Source organism: Haemaphysalis longicornis, unplaced genomic scaffold (assembly GCF_048455015.1).
Source record: "Haemaphysalis longicornis isolate Haplotype H1 unplaced genomic scaffold, Haemaphysalis longicornis Haplotype H1 scaffold_6, whole genome shotgun sequence".
Taxonomy (NCBI): Eukaryota; Metazoa; Arthropoda; class Arachnida; order Ixodida; family Ixodidae; genus Haemaphysalis; species Haemaphysalis longicornis.
Window position 1 is genome coordinate 51,822,532 of NW_027526407.1, and position 20,827 is coordinate 51,843,358.

The following is a 20,827-nucleotide window of genomic DNA, read 5'->3' on the forward strand; positions in this document are numbered from 1 at the left end:
AATAATCTGGGATTAATTTTGCTTTTGAAGGAAATGGGCAATAACACGGAACGCCCCAACCATTTTGATTTTATTCCGATGGAGGGTGCCACTGTTCCTTGACGTGTGAAACAAGGCGGACATGGCACATTTCCGAAACTCGATGGATTCACGAAGTTACATTTCTTCTACTTGTACTTCCACTCCTATATAGACTTTGGAGGCCCATCCCGTAGGTGAAAACTTCATTTGTTCGATTCTAAAATAAACAGGTAAGTGCAGTCGTTGGTCTCAGTTTCAAACAAAATAGACCATAAAATGTGAGCTTTGTGGAAAGTTTGAACGTGATTGAAAGAGAAATTTGGAGAGAATTAGGTTTTGAAGTGTTGTTAAAGGTAACACCAAACCCTGTATAAGAAGATCCTTCTGCCACATACTGTCTGCAATAAATGCAAGCACAAATAAATTCAATACTTCCCCATGCCTGAAAAGCACTCAACTTTCAAGTATTCGAAGATGTCCAAACAGCAGCACCATTCTATGAATTCTGCGAGGCCAGACATACAAAATAAGTTTAGACCAGGGGTCTCAAACTCACATCAGTGAGCGGGCCGCAGTCACGAATTTTAGCCCCGCAAGGACCGGGAGAGCGAAGAAGGTTGAAGCAAAGGGGGGGGGGATGATTAAGAAAATGTCAGATAACGCTGCCATTCCTGAATGGAACTGGGTGTCAGGATTAGAGACACATATCGATGCCTATCTCCAGAATGACTTAAATGTGGACGCCGATTCTGAAATGTCAAATATTTGTACCGCGATTATGCTTCAACATGTGGTGACTGGATTGGGTGCCTCACAAAGAAGGCTTCAGGGCAGGTGCGTCTATGTATCTTACTATAATAAACGTTATTGATAGCAATTGACGAGAAAATATTGCCAGTTTCATTTATGAAAGTCCCAAAACTTTATTCCTTGAAAACCTCAACGTAGCTGTTATTGTTCTAAACATGCTGGCTTGACGCCTGGCAACGCTTGGCTGCGAGTGCGACTAGAGAAGAAATATCCGCATGAACTTCTTGCGCGGAAATGATCCTTATGGTCAATCGCTGGTGCTCATCATTCATCCACGACCGGAGAGCTCACTTGTTCACCTTCAGCAAGGAAAACCGGTGTTCGCGCAAGCAGGTGCTTCCGAACATGGCAATGATCCTTCCAGCCTGTTGACTTGCATCGTCAAGAAGCTTGTAGAAGTCTGGTACACCCACGTCCTGAAATGTCTGCTTCAACGGAATGTGAGCTTGCAGCTCAAGACGTTCCATCTGTATCTCGGGCGCTGCGTCATCCACCGGCACCGAAATTGCAACGAAAATATCCGGAATTCATCGGCGAGGCTGGTAATGTCTTGGAAGCGTCCTTCAAATTCCCTTTGGAGATCAAAGAGGAGCTTAGCGAAGTTATCACTGGATTGTCTATCCACGTTCTCCATCGACTTCAGGGTTAGAAAATGATCAAACTTCTGATTTCTCATCTGTCTCTCCCAGAGCTGCAATTTGAATTGATAGGCTTGAATGCCGTCATGCGTTTTTGTGATCAGTCTGTTTTTTCGCTGAAGTTTAACGTCGAGGCAGCTCAAATGATCAGTGATATCACTGAGGATTGCAAGGGAGTGAAGCCACGTTTCGTCTGACAGCTCAACAATGGCCCTGTTCTTGCACTTCATGAAGGCGTCAATTTCGTCTCGGAGCTCAAAAAATCGTTTCAGCACTCTTCCACGACTCAGCCATCGCACCTCTGTATGGTACAGAATTTCACCATATTCGCTGCCAACCGCTTCTAAGAGAGATACAAATTGGCGGTGGCTAGCTCTTGAACGGATGAAGTTCACTGCACCGAGCACAATTTCCATGACGCTCTTCATTTGCAGACACTTGCCGCACAGTGCGTCTTGGTGCAAAATGCAGTGAACCGCGGCAAACTGATTGGTGATTCCGAGTGGAGCGAGTTTCGTCAGCAATCGACCAACAAGCCCGCTCTTGCATCCCACCATTGTAGGCGCACCGTCTGTAGCCAAACAAACCAACTTTTCCCACGGCAGTCCAGCGTGTTCGACCACTCTTTCGAGAACAGAAAGAATAACCACCCCTGTGGTCGTGCTTTCCATTGTGATTAAATCCAAGAGTTCCTCAGTGACGTTGAGGTTTTTATCTACACCCTTTACAAAAATATCGCATTGTGCCTTGTCTCTAATGTCAGTGCTTTCGTCAACTGCAATACAGAATGTTTCAAACTCGTGGCATCGGTTGATTAATCCTCTTTCAGTCTTTCCACTGATCTCGTTAATTCTCTCGGCGACTGTGTTTGGAAAGAAGCTTATTTTCTCGAATATCTTTTTATGCTTGGACAGGTAGCATCCGCAAGTTCGAGCAGGCACTGCTTAACGAACAGGCCTTTAGTGAAGGGCTTGGAAGATTTGGAAATAAGCTCAGAAATTACGAAGCTTGCTCATACCGTTTCGCCGCTTGCTTTGGCTGCCTTTTTGAACATGTTTTGCTGCTTTCCCAACGCCGCCTTCAGTTGAGTCACGGTGTGCTCGCGAACGTTGCCAGTAAGAGCACCATACTTCTCGGGATGACAAGACATAAAGTGGCGTCGAACATTGTACTCCTTCGGCACAGCCACACTCTGATGGCAGACTAAGCACAATACCTTGTCTCTTGATTCTGTGAAGAAATGAGAAAGTTCCCATCGCTCCTGAAATCATCTCTTCTGATCGTCCACTTTGCGTTTTGCAGACTGCTTGGACAACGACATTGTGGCTCGCTAGACTTCCACAGCAGAAAGCTTCGCTCTTTGCAGGTTGCCCAAAACAAAAAGGTCAAAAAGACACCTGTCACATTTACGGAAGCGACAGGCACGTAGAAGCGCAATTATGTAGTGCGCTCTATCATGATTGACTTGGGGCGCCGCTACCATCCACAGTGCTGTCAACAGCGTGCGAGTCGGAGGATAGGCGCTTGGTTTGGCGTCTCAATTTAGCACACGCGAACATATATGTGGCGTTTGATGTCTGGAAGTGTACAGTTTCGAAGGGCAATGTGCAGACTTTTCCTCAGCAGCGAGATGTCACTCTCTCGTGGGCCATAAATAACGCTGCGACACGCACCTAAACGCACGTGGGTGCATTTTGGAGCCCGAACCTAGAGACCGACGTGGGGCAGCGCCCTTTTCGTCACAGCTGCAGCGCAGTAAAAGGGTTTGACACAAAGACGAACAGGAAAGCAAATATCCACAAACACCACACAACGCACGGAAACCTTCGCGCTATCGCGGAAGCCTGGAAAACTCCGGTCAAGCCGCCGTCTTCTCATTAGTGACGTGCAGCCCCGTTCGCAGGGTCATAAAACGCATCGGGGAGGTTCTCCGCGGCCCGTTCTCGCCCAGCCCTGTGCGCACTGTAGAGTGCTCGATTCACAAGTCTCAGTTGCTTGTGACCATTGTGCACCGGACTTAGCGGCGCCCGAATCGAAGGGCCTCCGGAAAAGAGGGGTGTCCGCTCTGGCAACGCGAAGCCGTGAAAGACGATATCCGTGCGTTTTCGAGCAGTCTCTGGCAACCTGCGCCCTTGGCGACACAAGCAAGGTGCGCACTCACTCATTCGCTTAAAAAACAAAAATAAATGAACCACGACACTCCTGAGAGGGCCGCGGGCCGCAATAGAAGAGGCCGCGGGCCGCATGCGGCCCGCGGGCCGCGTGTTTGAGACCCCTGGTTTAGACGGTCATTCCTTTTGCACGTACTTCCTATAGGGACAATATTAAACATCTTGTGCATTGAGTTAACTGTCCCCAATGCTACGAAACTTAAATGACACAACCTAACCCGATTCCAATGCAGTGAAACGTAGTTAGATTGATTTCTGTGATGACCATGTGTGCGAGAACGGGTCTTGTGTCGCTGCAACTGACCGTAACATCAGCAGAGTAGGAAGCAGAATGCATTTGAACCCTTCTGCGCATCGTGACACTGCAGTCAAAAACAAAGGTACAATGTTGAAGTGAAGTGCCTGACAGCCTAATCAAAATAGCATGGAATAAAACAAAAGAGTCCTAAACTCCGTGTTCACTACTTAGGTCCCACGCTACCACAGAGAGATTGCTCTGCCTACGACAACACGAAAAAACAAACATGGATACTAACAGGGTATCCAAGTACTGCAGTTGTACACAAGGGAACTTGCGTAGAGTAACAGGCACTTGTCTTGCGCGTGTCGTGCTTACGCTCAAATTTCTTGAGCTGTCATTCATAACTAAGCAAGCAAGCCGAGGCTTTTGTGCTACGAGACGGCAATACAAGCTGGTATTTTTTCAGGCCCCCAAAAACTTCCTGTGTTTGCTAAATGTTCACACTTAGCAAGAAACCCATTTTTTTGCCTTGTGCATGCAAGAATTGTGGCTGTTAAATGCTGGCACGTACTAGCACGACGACCCTGAAACTATCTCAGTTCAAGCTGCTAATAAATGGCCGCAAACCAGCGCATTTTGAGAAACAAGACAGTCCTTTTATAAGAAGAAACGTAATCACAAAAAAGAGCAGCGGAACCATGTGCAATGCTTCCAAAGCGCCCCACCTGAAAGCAGTGCGTACACCAAAGGACGTTCCTGTTTAAAGTCGCATGCAGCCAGGAACTGACGCTTGAGCCGTTGTTTCTCCGGCAGAGAGGAGAAGTGCGTCCGTTCCCTTTAGATACGCGATACGGACTCCCCGGGCGCCACTTTTGTTACAAGGTAATCTGCAATGCGTGCAGACGACACACGCGCTTCGCAGGCGGTTCCCGTTCTCTTGATAGTTTAGTTTCCTGGCCGACAAGCTCAGCGCCTTGGCAGACGCGACGCGCGTTTCATCACCCGTCGATAAACGGGCAAAGATCGCGGCTGCGGGAAAGAGGAAACGGTATCGAAACTGAAAGAAAAAGGAAAAACATGAGCAGACAGACATAATCGGGGAGGTTACTTTGTTCCTGCTCACGCATTCCCTACTCTTTTTCTTTTCTTTTCTCGCAGTAATGCGTTGTTTGTCGATAGAGCGTCCGTTCATTGACTAGGAGTGACTCAAGAGACGTCGATAGGAAGGTAGAGGAACAATCACGAGCGCGACACAATGCTAAAACGCAGTGGGAACAGGCGGACAATGACTGGCCCGCGTTTCTTACTCGTGTGTTTGGCGTTGCTTCCCATGAACGCAAAGAACGCAGATCTCTCGACGCGTGGGTGGAAGATCGTAGCGTCCCGTCTGAATAGGCAGAAGAAGACAGCGCTGAATGGGCGATCCGAAGGTGGGGTAGCCCCGAAAATGACACTCAAGCACTTCGCGCACGCCTTTCAGTCCGCATCACCAGTCGTGTACAGATGTCCGGATCGGTCGGCGGCGCTGTCAGAATATTTTCCGCACCGAATTCTTGTCGTCCGCTAGCGTCGAGGCACCACCTTGGGGTACATTCCCGGGAGAAACCAAACAACAAACAGAACTGCACCGATGCACGGTGTCGTCACATTACGGCTATTTTGGGAACCCCCTTGACAAACCGCAGCAGCGCCGATCTGACAGCAATAATAAACAAACAATTACGCTAGCAAAGCGAAAAAGCTTCCCAACAAGCGTAATTAAATTAGCAATAACGCTTAAAAAGTATGAAAAGGATGTATGGTGAAGTGGCTTGCTCACTGAGTGACGCAATGCCCTGCGTGTACGCTACGCTAAGCGTTAATCGCATGATTATTTGATCACACTCAAAACATTTTATTTTACCATTTTAATCAATAAAAACACTTTTATGCATTAATAATTTTATTTAAAAAAATGTTTTTAATTTTTTTGCACAAGCACTTTCACTGCGACTTTCGTTCGTCTTGGAGCGACTACCGTCTTCTGTCAAAGCTCTTCCCATAATTCACCACCGCCGGAAAGAAACAAGTGTTGTGGAATCGTTCATTTTAAACACAATATAACGCGGTTCTGATTATATCGTTCTAAATATGTGATTACGCTGATGCGAAGGAGCTTTTAAAGGTGAGGCGCTTTTTCTACTCGACGACACGCCGACAGAATTTGTGCTAAGTTCGGGCGGCACTGACGCGCGCCAAGATAGCAGACGAGCATGACAGACGATGGCGTTGTTTCCGAGGCCAACCGTTAGCAAACTGAGCTTAAAGTGTACGTCTCTACGATGCGTGACGATTCGTTTCGCTAAAGTACTTGCAACTTTTGTGAGCTAGCTTTACGTTTTGCTTGTATATTGGCGGGGTACCTCCGTGCAATCTCTTAAACGTAGAGTGTTTGTGTGTGTCGACTGCTATATGTCTGCTTTCGAAAAATAGCAGCTCATCACCTTCGTCGTCTGCGTCCGCGGCTCTCAGAAGGCGGTCACGATTAATTGTTGACCCTCGCCTGCTTGCGAGAGCATGAATAGCGTAGCGATCGCTTTGGGATTGATCCGAATCGCAAGCTTGGTCCGAGCCTGAAAGAATGTTAGGCCTAATGCTGCTTGTTTTCTAGGCCTAGAATTTCATGCAGAAGACATGGCGCGTCTGCACCACAGTGCGCGCAGTTGTTCGCCGCCAGTGATGATTGTCATCGCAACCGCCCGCACATTGCTGCGGCGGCAACTATAGAGCGCTACTGCTAAGCGCATTTTGATGTCCCAAGTTGCCAAACCTATGCGAGTTAGTCGTTTATAGAGCACATGTTCCTCGTATTATTGCAGACCGAGGCAGTGCGCTATGATTCCCAGCACTGCGCGGAAAGCGCTGAACGGGAGTGGAGCCGCCGAGATGGACGAGGAAAACTCCAAAAAGAACTTCGGCTCAGTGCCACTCTTGGACATGTTGGCCGAAGTTGCCTCCGCTACGCTGAAGAGCGACCCGGCCCTTTCCAATGATCCCACTCACAAGGTATTTGCGGCGCGCGAAGTTGCAGACGAAAGTGAGGGCTGAAGTGCCACTTTCGCTTTCTGCCTAATTCGTGTCATTTAAATTGAACTGTGCGCGACCTAAGCTGGGTGTGCTTGAAAATTCAGCGTCCAGTGTGTAGTTATGCCGCAGCCGGGGTTCGGGCGCGTTTCGCTAGCGCAACGTTACGCCATTAAAAACGAAGAATTTAACGGGACAATATGGCTGATGCAAATGGTGCTACGGCGCTGCATTCCGTTTTTTGCTGGGCTCTCAGTATTATTTCCAAATTCTTTCGACGTTTTTTATGTGTGCAAATGGAGCTGAAAGTGAATAAAACGAATTAAAGTAACAGCTTAAAAATAAAAATAAAAGTTGCGAACGGTTACAGCTCCAAGTAAATGAAATGGATTAAAGCACTAGCACAAAAAACAAAAACAGGAGTTGCAAACGAAGTTAAAATTCGTTCCTTGTCGCGAAGCTGTCATTTAGTGAGTGATTCTACCATGCATTTTGAAAGATTAATTGGAGATGAATTCTGCCTGCAAGTTCTTTAGAACTACCTGGCTATTTTGATCGCAGAAAATTGCTGTATTAAATTCAGTACTGATTAAAGAAATTCATCAGAAAAGTTGCTTTGGCGAATCAAGGATGTCACTAGAAAAGTACAATGCGTTAGGTCCAGACAAAAACTGTATTATTTGTTGCAACCCTAACTTACGTCCACGTTGTGTTTTTCAGGTGCGGAAGTCAGCATTGCAAGCAGACGCTCTTGTGCTGGACCAGATTCGCATTCTGTCAGACCGAATGCTTCTGGAGATGTTCTCCGAGTTCACCAGCAACGAGATGCGCCGAATCTTCAGCTATCGCTGCTACCTCATGCCGAACGTCTGTTCAGAGACCTTTTCCAGCTTCGGCAATGAGAACAAGGCCCGTCTTCAGATGAAGTCCCACCTGATGGCGCACATTGCCAAACTTCTGGCCGAAGCCAACTGTGAGCACAATTCATGATTTGTCTTTGGCTACGGCTAGATTTAAAGAGCTCAATTGTTAGCTGGTTGCAACAACTGCGCTTGCGAAAAAAAATTTGACATCCACCTTAATGAACCCGTACGGCGGCGAAGGAAAGCCGTACAGCTTTCTCAGAAACTTCGCAGTTGAAGAAAAATTCGTCCTGGTCCAGGATTCGAACCCGGGACCACCGCCTAACCAGGGCAGTCGCTCTATCTACTCAGCTAACCAGGAGGCGAGCCATTTGTAGCGCGAGAGCAAATTGATCAACTCGAAGTGATGGACAGGTGTTAACAGATGGACAGGTCATTTAACACCTCTCCATATCACTTCGAGTTTTTGATCAATTTGCTCTCGCACTACAAACGGCTAGCCTCCCGCTTAGCTCAGTTGGTAGAGTGACTGCCTTGGTTAGGCAGTGACCCCGGGTTCAAATCCTGGACCAGGACGAATTTTTCTTCAACTGCGAAGTTTCTGAGAAAGCTGTACTGCTTTCCTTTGTACCCGTACGGCTGCATTGAGGTGGATGTCAAATTTTCCTTTGCAGAAACTTACTCCTCTTTGAGGATTTCCCCTAAATCTTGTCAGTTAACAACTGTGCTTTTTCCTTTAAACAATTATTGGCGTTTTTGTTTACCCAGTTGTATACGCAGCATAACTCGGTTGCAAGTCTTTAAAGTATACAGAAGAAAAAAAACATGTATAATGTACACAGAAAACAGACTCTACTAAAGAGATAGAACTAAAGAGATAAAAAGAGTTTAAGAGATAGAACCACGGGTAGCATGTCAATTGGACTCTTCATAGTGCTTATGGAGTAAAGGGATTTTGTTGTCTTTTACTTATGTTTGCTGCATTTAAAAAAGAGGAAGCTACTGCTAACAGTCATTGTTTTCATCACACGTTTGTGGGTCTTGCAACATGAGAAAATAAAACAACCGCCTTGGCCGGTGGTTCTAGGTATGTGTGATACAAAACCTGAGGTAAAAACGAGTCCCATTGCTTGTTATATCCAAATAGAAAGCTGCTCCTTTCGGCAATAATGAGTGGAATTTTTAGGGAAAACGTTGAAGCCCTCTCGGGCACACAAGATCGGCATAATTCCGCGTTAGTGCTCAATGTTCGGGACAGGCGGGCTGTAAAAAGGGATTGTCGAAATGCTGTAACCTTTTGAGGTGTATTGTTGTTTGCTGCATAACGTGTGGCTGGCTGAGTGCGTGCCATAGTAGAGTTTAGTTCACACTTATAATGCCACAAGAGTTGGTAATCCTGCCCAAGAGAAAATGGTAGCTGGGCCCAGCTGGTCTTAGGTGGTCCCCGCTGGGTATTTAACCATAAAACAGCTGGGACCAGCTACATTTCCTCCTGGGTGGCGAATCCCTTAACGATGAAAAAAACAGGGGGCCTTTTCTTTGGGGCCACTGCAAAGAGATGCGAACACTATCTAGCTACTTCAGCATGTTGGAGCACACAGGATGTAGCGTGTTGCGAGTTTTTGCAGCCAATTTACATGCTCTCGCACTGGAGAAAAGTGTGCCTCTCAAAGTACCAAAAACGTGAACAGTGCCACGAGGAAAGTGGCCCCAAGTGCCGTTTCCCTTGCTCCATTGTCCTCGCCGATTTGCTGACGTCGGCGTTGACCATACACTGGCACAACCGCACGGCTACATTTAGTAAACTAAATGTGCGAGCTAAATTTAGCACATTTTACTAAATTTAGTAAAATGTGCGAGCACATTTACACTGAACGTGGAAATTTTAATGTTTAGGTCAAACCACATGGTGAACCCCGTTTTTGGCATATGCTAAAGATCCCCAGGTGGTCTAAAATATTCCGTAGCCCTCGACAGTGTAGCTTCGGCATGTAAAACCCCAGTTCGAACTTTGAAATGAGAGGGTGCTCAACATTGACCATTCGATGCAGCGCAGCCGTACACGAAGGTTCACTTCAGTGTCCTTCTAAAGTGAGCAGTGCAACTAGCAGCCTTGCGCAAAACTGGTTGTTTTCAGTATTTTGCCTCACAACCAACACATCGAGCACCCCCTCGAGGAAGTTGACTAAGTGCTGTCCATTCAGCTACCTGAATCCTTTTTGTATTTATCTGTGAAAGTTGTTATACAAAGCCAGTTTTGCAACAGATCAAAGGGAGATTCATTGTGCTTTATTACGCAGCCCCCGCAAGACAGGGCAAGCCACCGTTCACGGCAGAGCCACTGCAGGCCCGGAAAAGACGTCTCCAAGGTTTGTCTTCCCTCATTGCAAGCTGCATTTGTAGTGCTCATGTGACATTGTAGTCCTATTTGGGAGAGCCAGACGTTCTGATATAGGTGGAACATGCCCCACTTAGTCGCCCACATCTGCTTGGAGATGGTGTTTTGTCCCGCTTAGGCTTCGCTCAACCACTCGGATGCCGAAGCGCTCGCCATAGTAGCTGTTATGAATTGCAAAAAGATCCAATTGAGGGGACTAGCCGTCCTGGTTTAGGCGGAACATGTCCCACTTAGTCGCCCACATTTGCTTGGTGATTGTGTTTCGTCCCTTATTGGGTTTGCTCAGTCACTTGTGTGCCATTATATCTGTTTTATTATGCAGGGAGAATGCAACGTAATATTACACAAGCTTACTGATCATATGCTGTGCAACTACAGACAATACCTGTGCCACACATACACGAAAAATGACATTAAGTGCTTAATGCCATAAGTTGTAATGCCGTTAATCCACTGGTATACATAAAAATCTAATGCCATTAGCTCTAATGTCATTTTTGGTTTAAGGAGTTTTGCACAACTCATCTGCCTTCACGAACGCCTTAAATCTGCCTACTCTTGAGCGCGATGAGTACCAAATGAAACTAACGAAGCCGTCAGCACCAGAGTGTTGACGCGGAAACGTAGCTGAACCTTCAAATAAGACGACTTTTTGTGCACTCTTGGTGGCGAAATTCTGAAGAAAACGAGGTTCACTAAAACAGCGGCGAAAGTCAAAACATTGTGTTACTTGTCGTTTTGCATTTTTCTGATTTGGCTACTGCTGGCACGCGATGGCAGCTGCTGAAGCCCCTTTTAGAAACGGCTCACACCATTTTTTAGAAAATACTATTTCTCATACAGTTTTCTTTCACAAAAAACATTTTTGACCCGCGTAAGACATTTTTCTGTACGTTAAAAGCTTCTAAAATATGAGTGCATTTATGTTTTTGGTCATTATCACCATCATGCCTAACACATTTAATATTACCCTTTGCGTTTTCGCTGTAGCACAACTCACCCGAATAATGTCATCATGTACCACGGGTATTACATGGGTATAACTCTTGCCTGTCTATGCATGCCTCAGTAAACAGCCCAAGACAAACAGCAACGAGCAGTTCTCATGTTGTGCTTCTTGCCGGACCCTGTTTACTGTGGCGCACGCAAAAGTATTTTTCTGAATGGATCTTGTTAAAAGTACTTACGCAATGCAGTAAGTAATTAAAAATATGTACGAACTGCCCTTTGTGTTGATTTCTAATGCATGTTTTGTCCCATAATTATTGATGTAGAGGCCTGCAAATTTTGCAGTTAACTGTGCTCCAAAACGGCCTCACCAGGAGGAAATTGGCGTGTTGCAGCTGGTGTTTCTTGAACAGTGCTAACTGTTGTGTCAAGGTATGCATTAAAAAAAAGATATCCCCCCCAAAAAAACAATTTTAAAATTGTGTCAAAGCTAATAACTATAAATAAAAATTTACCCAAACCTGGGTTCAAACCCGTATCTTTTGCGTGGGAAGTATTTTATCCACTGAACCACCAAATGAATGATCAACTCTCGCAGCACCCCGAAACAGTTTGACCCGCTTGTTTTATTTTTTACGCGAACCCTACAAGGCTTAGTAAGGTTAAAGTTTAGGCTAGTTGCTTGTACAAGATTGTGGCATAAACGCAAAGACAGGACATCTGTGGCCTTTCTTGTCTGTGTTTTTGTGCTATAATCATGATTGTACGAGGCATTTGAAGCACTCTGATCTGTTAGCTCAGTTTTTTCGTGCTTGTAATTGCACTCCTCTGCTTGCATTGAGTGCAATTTTCGTGTCAAAAACCATTGAGCTCATGATCAAATTCACCAGCAGTTTGTGATGGAGATAGCGCGGGCTGGTATGGTTACAATTTTGCCCTCAGTATTTAGAGAACCTTGCGTGCGTTTCCTCTCATGGCAATTTCTCGAAACATTGTTTTAAAACAAAAAGTCTAAGGAACCTAAGCGCTTCTTAAAGGTTCTGAATGCAAAGGCAGTTTGTGTGTTCAATTCAATGCATGAGACACTTTGCTTCACTTTGCGTTCTCGAAGAGCCTCATCCTTTTGCCGCTTCAGACGATTTGCTTACGTAGGTTCTATTCCCGGCTCTAGCGGCCGCTTTTATGATGGAGGTGAAAAGCAAAACCGCCTGTGTGTACGAGATTTCGGTGCACGTTACAGATCCCCAGGTGGTCAAAATTAATCCGGAGCCCTCTACTTGGCGCACCTCATCGCCTGCGTTGCGTTGGCCCGTTAAACCTTAAAATCAATTGAGACGATTTGCTTGGCGATTTCCTGCCTTATACTTTTGAATGGCTTCGTTCTGTCTCCAACGTGTTTCGCTCCTGCCACCAGGTATTAGGAGAGTTGATGGCCATGGGGTATTTTGCTGCCTGTTGGTTTACTCGCCTAGTTGCATTCTTCCGCTCCCTTACTTGATCTGCGGTGTGCTGGCATGGACGTCACCTTTCGCTACTGCTGAGTATGATCGCGTGCTATGGAACACCGCGTGCTACGGAACGCTTCAGAGACGCATAGTTGGGAAGCCGTTTCACTGTTTACGGACGCCAAAGCCAAACTTTTTGCTCAATGGGCCATTCAATGTTTTCGCATCAAAGCTGTGCCCCATCCCCATGCTTCTGATGCCCGATGGTCAAGGTAATGTCTGTAAAGGGGAGGCGAAAATTATTTCTCCCACTTCTTCAGTGGATCGTACTCGGTGCGCCAGCAGCACTAATGTTACAAGGCTAACATTTAAGAGTAAGTGCCTTGTTGGGGCCGGTTGAGGCAGGCCGTTCCTTTTTCAAGTCATTCAGAAACTGCCTCTTGACAAATTTTTCGTGTTGGGTTGGCTCTTGTATTGAGAAAATCGAAACTAGTTGGTCGCGGCAGCTGAAACAAAGGTCTGTCAAACTTGTGCAACAGACATAATCTCCAAGACTGCCGGTTTGTGTTTGGTTTCTCCATCTAGGTATTTTCACGAGAGGCTTAGTAACGGAATCGCAACTTGTGCCGTCATTTAATAAAACGGGGGAATAAAATGGTGCTGTCACTGGATTATTGAAGATCTTTAACTTGCTTTAGCCTCATGTGCAGGTAGCATAACGATAGTAGCCCGTCGAGCAGTTTCAACTCCACAGATTTGCGACGAAATTCGCGCGGGAGATTTACGTCATCGGGCGCGCGCCGTGACGTCACAGCGCCGCTTCGGTTTTTTTTGTTTATTTGCTCACTTTGATTTTTGCAGGTTGTAGAACGTACTTTAGCTTCTTTATTTGAGTAACAGTAACGGGCGTGACTAATACGCCGTTCGAGCGGTTCGGGTCGTGCGCGTCGTGGAAAGCCCACGTGACAAGAAAATGGCGGCCCCCACGGGGACGTTGGCAGAAATTGCGGCAGTCCCGCGTTGCAAAACAGAGCGAAAGTACGCCATTCGGAAACGTGGGATGGCAGCTGCGTTGCCGTCTGCGTCGCAGACGGAGGCGATTTTGCTTTTTTCGCGGCTGCGCGCCGGTGGCAACGCCATGCCGACTCGCTGCGTCGCGGGCTGCGCGCACAGCCTCGCGCGAAGATGCAAGCTGCTCGTGCTGGTTCCGCGCGGTAAAGAGATCGTTCAGCGGCGCGCCCAGTGGTTACTCCGGATCGGGCGGACAAGCTTCGATTGTTACTGAGGGAGCTAGGTAAGACGATCGTTACTTACGAGCGCTCTTAGGTGTACGTTCGGCTTCGTACGTAAGTGAAAGTGGTCCCTCGTTTTCCCTCGCGATTCGCTCTGATCGCAGCGGATACGTCGCGTCTGCTCTGCTTTTTAATCGCGTCGGGGTTGTACGTTGTTGCGACTAAAAACCGGCTATTATTGCAAGCGACGAGAAGATTGCGCGCTGCGAGAATTTGAAGTGGACGCGGGAAATAGTCTGCTCTAGCGCTTCATCCCCCTCGGATTAGAGCTTTACCGGTAACAGCAACGTGAATCTGTCGCCTAAATGCGTGTTCAGAACGTCGGTCGCTAAATAATAGTGGATTACTTGAAGTTGGACAGATTAGCGGAAAAAAAAAAACAGGACGGTAATGTGGTCATTAGTTTAGTTGTTTTTTTTTTTTGTAGTTGTGTGGGAAGGAACCAAAAACTGTCGAACTGAGATTGTCGCGCGCCTGGGTTTTGCAGCAGCCATCTCGGCGGTCGTAGCTTTTATGTGAAAAATACCGTTTTTTTTTTTCAATTTTTATCAGTCACTTCGTAGGCGATCAGTTTTATCCTCTAATTCTCGCCAAGATTGGTTGCAAAAAAAAAAAAAAAAAACTGCTGCCAAATGCTGCTTGGTCTGCTTATTTTTTTTTTTTCCCGCATCAATCATTTCTAAAAAAAGGCCCGTCCTTGATAGGAGAAAGTAAGCCACTCATGATAAGGTCCCTGTACAATAGGCATTGGGCCTGCGTATAAATTGCTAATAAAAGCTCGAGAATTCTACGCATAGTAACTAGTGCTTTTGTCATCCTCCTTTTGCTGTACTTGGAAATGCTCTGTACTTATGTGGAGTGGGAAAGGCATTCTTGGGTCGCAGAGGGGGTTTGGACAAGGCTGCCCTCTGATGCTTCGACATACTACACATTCTCTCTTGGTTTGTGAGAACCTTCTGTTCCTGGCACACCAATGGCTCCAGCATCCATCAGCCTTTACCTTCTCTTTGTGATGGCAGATTGAACACCCATTAATATCAAATTACTCTAGTGCAAACTCACGGGGTTTGGATTCACCGGTAAGTTCGCGTTCTTTGTGGCGAAAGAACGGAGGGACTTTACATTAACGATTAATATTTCCAATTCGTCTAGTGCAGTGATGCTGCGTTCTTTTCGTATTAGGCCAATACCGTATGTTCGTGCATATAACCCGCGCCAAAAATGTGAAAATTTCAGTGGCAAAGTAGGAATGCGGATAATAAATACGTGGGGTTTATCCTTTAGTGCAGCCTCACAGCAATGCACATTGTGCCGTGAAGCTCCTACGCAGTAACTCTGACTAAGCCTTCCATGGCAGCGATTGTGCAAAACATACCAAGGACAAGGAATCAAAAACAAGGACGAGCGCACTCTAACAACTGGATTTTATTAGTGAATTGTGACTTTCACCTTGCAGGCAGTGTATTCTACATGCCAAATATACGCTTTTTTCTGTCTACATAGTGTGTGATGTCTTGCTTTGAGCAGTAGCTTTGGTGCAGCCTTTCCTGCAATAAATGTGCGGGCAATACGCGAGGATTTTTTTTTTCTTTTCCGGTGAGCTGAAAGTGGGGGTGCGGGTTATATGCGTGAAAATACGGTAAGTGGTGCGGTATTGCATTAGTGAGGCGTGGCCTTTCCAGTTGGTCATTGTTAGCTGGCTTTGTTTCGTCGCATTACTCTGGCGCAATTGTACTGAGTTTTTTTTTTGTTTGTTTGTTTACTCCCCCTACGCACAGAAAACGACGGCGGCAGTCGGAAACGCAGACGCCCTCCGACCAAGAAGCAGCCGGTCGGGACCATCAAGAATGAGCGGCGGGTGAATGGCCCCGCACCTGCGCAACCTTCTCCTCCGACGGCAGCAGCCGTGGCCGGCAAGAAGTCCCCGGTTCGAGCCAACAAAAACCAATCCAAGCCTGCTGTTCCCAAGCTAGAAGCCAAGGGTGTCAGGCCTCCTCCTTTCAAGGTTTGTGTCTTTGTTGCCTACTTGCTTTTCAGGAGGCAAATTTGTTCTCAAATTTGTTTCAATGTGCTCGCTGCCTTCTTTCGTATCGAGGCAGATAAAGTACTGAACGGCACTCATGTGAGTGTTGTTGGTTGGTGAAACATTATTCAGTGGTCAGGGGGCTTCCAGTTGATTGATTGATTGATTGACGACTGATTGTAGGGTTTAACGCGCCAACGCAACACAGGTGATAAGGCGCGCCGTAGTGGAGGGCTGCGGATTAATTTTGGCCACCTGGGGATCTTTAACGTGCGCTAAAATCTTGTACAAACGGGCGTCTTTGCTACTTCCACTTGAGCTTTCATCGTTCAACTAAGGATCTTCCGAGGCTCAGATAAGGGGTCTGGTTGCGAGGCTTTAGGTGTCCAAGTTGTGAAGCGTTCTTGGAAGCTGGCGATCTGACAGTTACCAGGATACAAAGGCGAGGAGCATTCGACGGGAATGTTAACTGTCACCTCTCATCATGTTGTGACCCAGTGAAGACGGAAGCGATGTTCTTGTAGAAACAAGCGTGTATTTGAGCGAACTTGTGCGCCACATTAAACTTAACGAAAACACAAGCAGTGAAGAAGCAATCAACAAACTTGCGTGCACAGACGAGCGCTAGTAAATCAAATGCTGCAGCGTCTGCCTTTAGAGAATTTATCTGTCTGTGGTATTCTTTCTGGAACCATCGAATTAGAGTGAGAGAAGATCAAAGAAGAACATTCTAGTGTAGTGACGACAGGGCGAAACGCTCTTTCTGTCAAATGAGATAGCCTGTGCGAAACACACACGCACGCACAAAGAACTTTGAACACAGATTGGACAGCTGGGTGCAGCCAGATGGTGGGGCAACAAAACACAAACGAAATGCAAGGCATTGCAAGGTTTGCAGCAAGTCAACTTTTCTTCCAGTTTCTTTGAAAGAGGTGTTGCCAGTTGAGGCGGAAAAATCACTGCCGCTCTTGGATTCCTGTTGCAGCTGGCGGTGAAGTCCCTCACCACGGCCACGAAGACCAAGGTGCCCCCCCTGAAGCCCCCGCAGAACAGCTTGCCCAGGGAGGACAAGCCGCTTGTGGGCAGCCGGGACAACTGGGAGGTGCAGGTGATCAAGCGGGACCACAGCTACTGGGGCCCCGGGTGTCCGCCCGCCGCAGGTGAGGCCAGTCGCACGCTCTGTGCCTGTGGCCGTGTTGTAATCATTGCAATTGCTTGTTGTTGTACAGCATAAAAAAAGATACCCCCCTCCCCTTCAACCCTTTCTGTGATTGTGCAAGTCATTTCTTGAGCTTGTTCCCTGCCTTCTAGTCCGCTCTCTCGGTGTCCGCTCTAGTCTACTACTTTCTGTGAGTGTTCTCTGCGGTGTTTGGTTGTTTTTCTTTAATTCGTAGCTTTGATATGTCAACTCGGTCAGCAAGCTTGTTTGTCTGCCTGTTACGCTTAATGTGTCGATGAAAGGCCCTAGGGCCACCATATTTTCTGGTTACATCTGAAAAAATGTCTTCTGAGCAGTGCGTCTGTGTGCAATAGTGGAGCCAACTTTAAAGGAGCTTGGCTTTTAGCAGACCAGCTTACACATCCGACAATTCTATTTTGCGAGTTTCCGCAATATTCTTTTTCCCAATTTTCATTGAAAGGTACTTAAAGAAAACGGTTGAACACCTCCAAGTAAAATACCCAGCGAATGTTTACAGTTTTGTTAGCTCAGTGGTTGCCAACCCTGCGTGCATTGGAAGGGTTAGTTGGTTACTGGAAGTGGTGGAGGGAACTCTACAAGGTGGGGGGTGGGTGAGGGTGACATTGATATGCGATACATGGTAAAGGCGATCTGCATGTACGAACCATTCGGCGTATGCTTGTATTGTGAAAGTGTGGCACATAGCTTTGGTAGCGTCGTGTGGCAGAGCTTGCTTGCTTTGTTCCATCAGTGTCACGTTCTGGCAGAAATACAACAAGCACGGGAACAACAGCCTCTCGTACCATGCAGAGTGCCTTCGCGGAGCTTTGTTAGAAGCTGCAGATGCTTTAAATAAGGATGACTACATTAACCTTGAACCCACATTAACCACATTGACGACGGCCTTTGCTGTCCGCAGATGACTCCGGTGACAGCGACATGGAGGAGTGGTGCGGGGACTGTATTGAGCGGCGTCCCAGCGTCCCCTGCCAGTCGGTGATCGCCACGCCCGCATTCCCCTACGTCTACGTGCCACTGCTCCCAAACACCTCCTCCGTCGTCGAGGTCACCACCCCGAGCGGCGCCGGCGGCCAGGCGCGACGGCGCAGCCCGAGCCCGCTGATGCCGTCCTCGGAGGACGAAGACGAGGACGAAGATGAGGATGAGGACGAGGAGGAGGAAGAGCACGCCAGGCCACAGCAGCAGCAGCACCTACAGCAGTCCGTCCAAAAGGGGCGGGCGCGACTGCTGGGCCGGAGAGGGGCAACCGCCCAGGTTGCCGAGACGAGTTTTGAGAGGGTAAGCAGTGAGGGCTTTGTGGCTTGCCCGTTGTTTTTGTCAAGGTGGGATTTGACGAAGGAAGAATGGTTTTTAACAGCGGAGCTGTTGTTACTGGCCGTAAGTTCGCGGTTCGTGCGCACTGGGAACTACTCGCGAGGAACGCTATTGCGTGATGTCGCGCAGTTGTCGCAACACCCACCCTACAATGGAAAGGCACGTGATAGCGGCCACTGCAACACACGAAAGAAGCTTGCGCATGCGCTCAGTATCGTAGGAGAGCCCTTCGCACGGGCGCTCACGTCGTCGTGCGCATGTGCTCACTATCGTACAAGAGACCTCACGCGCAGCGTCTTCGCAGTTAGCGGCAAGGCGTAAAATTAGGCTTAGCCAGCCTTGTAGTCTTCGTCCGAATCTTGGCACCTCAGCCACCAAGGCAAGCCTGAGCACAAGCGGATTGGGTGCTGACGCCCTTAACCTCTCTCTCTCCACCCCTTCTCAATAGAGACTGGCGCTGAAGCACATCAAGGCCCTGCGGAGCAAGCGCCGGGACGAGCGGGGCCCCCTGGTGTGCAAGATCTGCAAGACGAAGGTGTTCACGGCGCAGGCGACGCTCATGTACCACTACCGCAGCCACGCGGGCATCAAGCCCTTCAACTGCAAGATCTGCGAGGCCACCTTCACGCGCCAGCACAGCCTTAACTACCACATGCTCATCCACAACAACAAGAGCCGCTTCGCCTGTGAGGACTGCGGCCGCCACTTCCGACACCCGAGCCACTTCAAGGAGCACCTGCGCCGGCACACCGGGGAGACCCCCTACCAGTGCACCGACTGCAACCAGAGGTGAGGGCATCTCCTTTCTCTCTCTATCTGTCGACCAAGGCTACTGGGTAGCCCGCAAGGTCCCAGTCCTGTCGCCACTGCTTTTCCTTGCCATTGTCACGTTCCAAGAGTGGGCACAAATGAAATTTGTTGTAATGTACTATGATCCCCACCTCTGTGGAAAGGTGTACGTTTGGTGATGAATGAGTGCCTAACAGTTCCAAGTAACCAGAAGGGCTGTACAGGGGCTAACGCACTTGCTTGTGGCATAATTTGGCTTTTTTTGAACTGGGTGGTGAAAATAATTTGGTGTCCTGTACCGAAAGTTTTCGCCGAGACGGAAAAAAATTCAAGGTCAATTGCGATTTTGAAGATGCCGGTAGGAATGCTGAGGGCAGGCAGTGACGGATGTATTCGTTCATGAGATTACTACTGCTGAAGGCGATTCTGCTGATAATTCTGCTTCGTTATAACAGCGGATGGCGACATGCGATGCATGATAAAACCAGCGCGGAGAATTTCCCCAACCCTGTGTAAAGCTGACAAACACACCATTCATCCAGAGGAAAATTGACGTAATTTATAATATTATGCGAGCTGGAAGAAGTCCCTGTTTAAAACTGGCATGGTTTTTTTGGCCCATGCTAATGAAGCATCTTAATTTAGAACTAAAATTTTGGTTCTACATATCACAGCAGTGACTCTGCACATATCCACAATGTTACGAATGTACAATTTTGACAGTTATAGTTGCTTAATATACAGAAATTTGCCTTCATGAAAATTTCTTTGAAGCGAAATGGCCCTCAGAAAGTTGTTCACTGGTTAGGAACCTTGTGCGCATTAGCTCCTATGAGCCATTGACACGGAACTGGAAATTCTTCGTTGAAGCGGGCCTTGATGTAGCGGGATTTGACTGTATGTGTTTCGAACTCTGCATACAGGTACAGGATGATCTCAGTAGAGAGATGAAGTAACAGGAGAGGTTGCCGTCTTTTCGCCCGCAGGTTCAAGACGCGAAACACATACAAGCGGCATCTCAAGACTCGGCACGGCAAGATCCTTACAGCCCAGGGGATCCTGTCTCTCGGCGACTCTCCGCCAGCAAGTCCGGCGCAGACGTGAAGGCGCCCGTCATAACAATCTTGTGTACATACAACAACCCACACTTTTTGTACAGCACGCACCCGCCCTTTTGTAACATAATAAATCGAGTGTTTGAATCACCGCAATTTCCTCATACACTGCGGTCTGGTGTGGTGGAGTTACTCTTTTCTTGAACGCATGCCCTCAGAATGGCGTGTGAGTGTGTTGAAGGCTTCGAATGGTTGTACTCGATGTAATTTCCAAGATTACTGCAAATGGTCACTGTAAATGCTTTTACAGCGAAAGCTTTCTTAGTGGGACCAATGCGTCCTCTCAAAAAACTAGCGCACTTTCCCATAGACCAGTTAATCAACCGAAAAGCTCTGATAAGATCTCTGGACACGACACATGGTTATTAAAATCACGAAAAAGTAACAGTAGACAATACACGCATCAATAATGAAGAAGGTGTACAAAAGTATGCCTTTATCTCATAAAGCACGTACCAGTATACATTTGAACATCGTTTGTAGATGCATTTACTT

At 47.4% G+C, this 20,827-nt stretch overlaps 2 protein-coding genes across 8 annotated transcripts in view; one reads left to right on the plus strand and one right to left on the minus strand.

Annotated features, from left to right (window-relative positions):
- Positions 1–5,701, minus strand: part of Ehbp1 (Eps15 homology domain containing protein-binding protein 1) — a 58,983-nt gene extending 53,282 nt beyond the window's left edge. For 2 of the 6 annotated variants that reach the window (XR_013317020.1, XR_013317018.1), the window contains exon 1: positions 5,189–5,700. The gene's annotated coding sequence lies outside the window, so the exon portion shown is untranslated. Of the gene's footprint in view, positions 1–4,606; positions 4,793–5,188 lie in introns of those variants that run through there. The other 4 variants (XM_077674303.1, XM_077674302.1, XR_013317021.1 and 1 more) reach the window with 3 other exon arrangements.
- Positions 5,702–5,893: 192 nt separating this feature from the next.
- LOC144142652 (uncharacterized) lies at positions 5,894–20,438 on the plus strand. 2 transcript variants are annotated; one of them, XM_077674304.1, is made up of 9 exons: positions 5,894–6,045; positions 6,740–6,926; positions 7,665–7,917; positions 10,108–10,176; positions 15,669–15,895; positions 16,899–17,073; positions 18,013–18,392; positions 18,877–19,217; positions 20,204–20,438. In XM_077674304.1, the coding sequence occupies exons 2-9, from the start codon at positions 6,756–6,758 to the stop codon at positions 20,319–20,321; spliced, it is 1,734 nt and encodes a 577-aa protein (XP_077530430.1). In that variant the 5' UTR covers positions 5,894–6,045; positions 6,740–6,755; the 3' UTR covers positions 20,322–20,438. The 2 variants fall into 2 exon arrangements, with proteins under 2 accessions (XP_077530430.1, XP_077530431.1); XM_077674305.1 differs by lacking the exon at positions 5,894–6,045 and adding an exon at positions 6,095–6,189.
- The last annotated feature ends 389 nt before the right edge of the window (positions 20,439–20,827 follow it).

Excerpts from the sequence above, each read along its gene's own strand:
- LOC144142652 (XM_077674304.1), top strand. The coding sequence starts at position 6,756 with ATGATTCCCAGCACTGCGCGGAAAGCGCTGAACGGGAGTGGAGCCGCC. Across the intron at positions 18,393-18,876 it reads CCGAGACGAGTTTTGAGAGG|AGACTGGCGCTGAAGCACAT; the intron begins GTAAGCAGTGAG and ends CCTTCTCAATAG. Across the intron at positions 19,218-20,203 it reads TGCACCGACTGCAACCAGAG|GTTCAAGACGCGAAACACAT; the intron begins GTGAGGGCATCT and ends TTTCGCCCGCAG.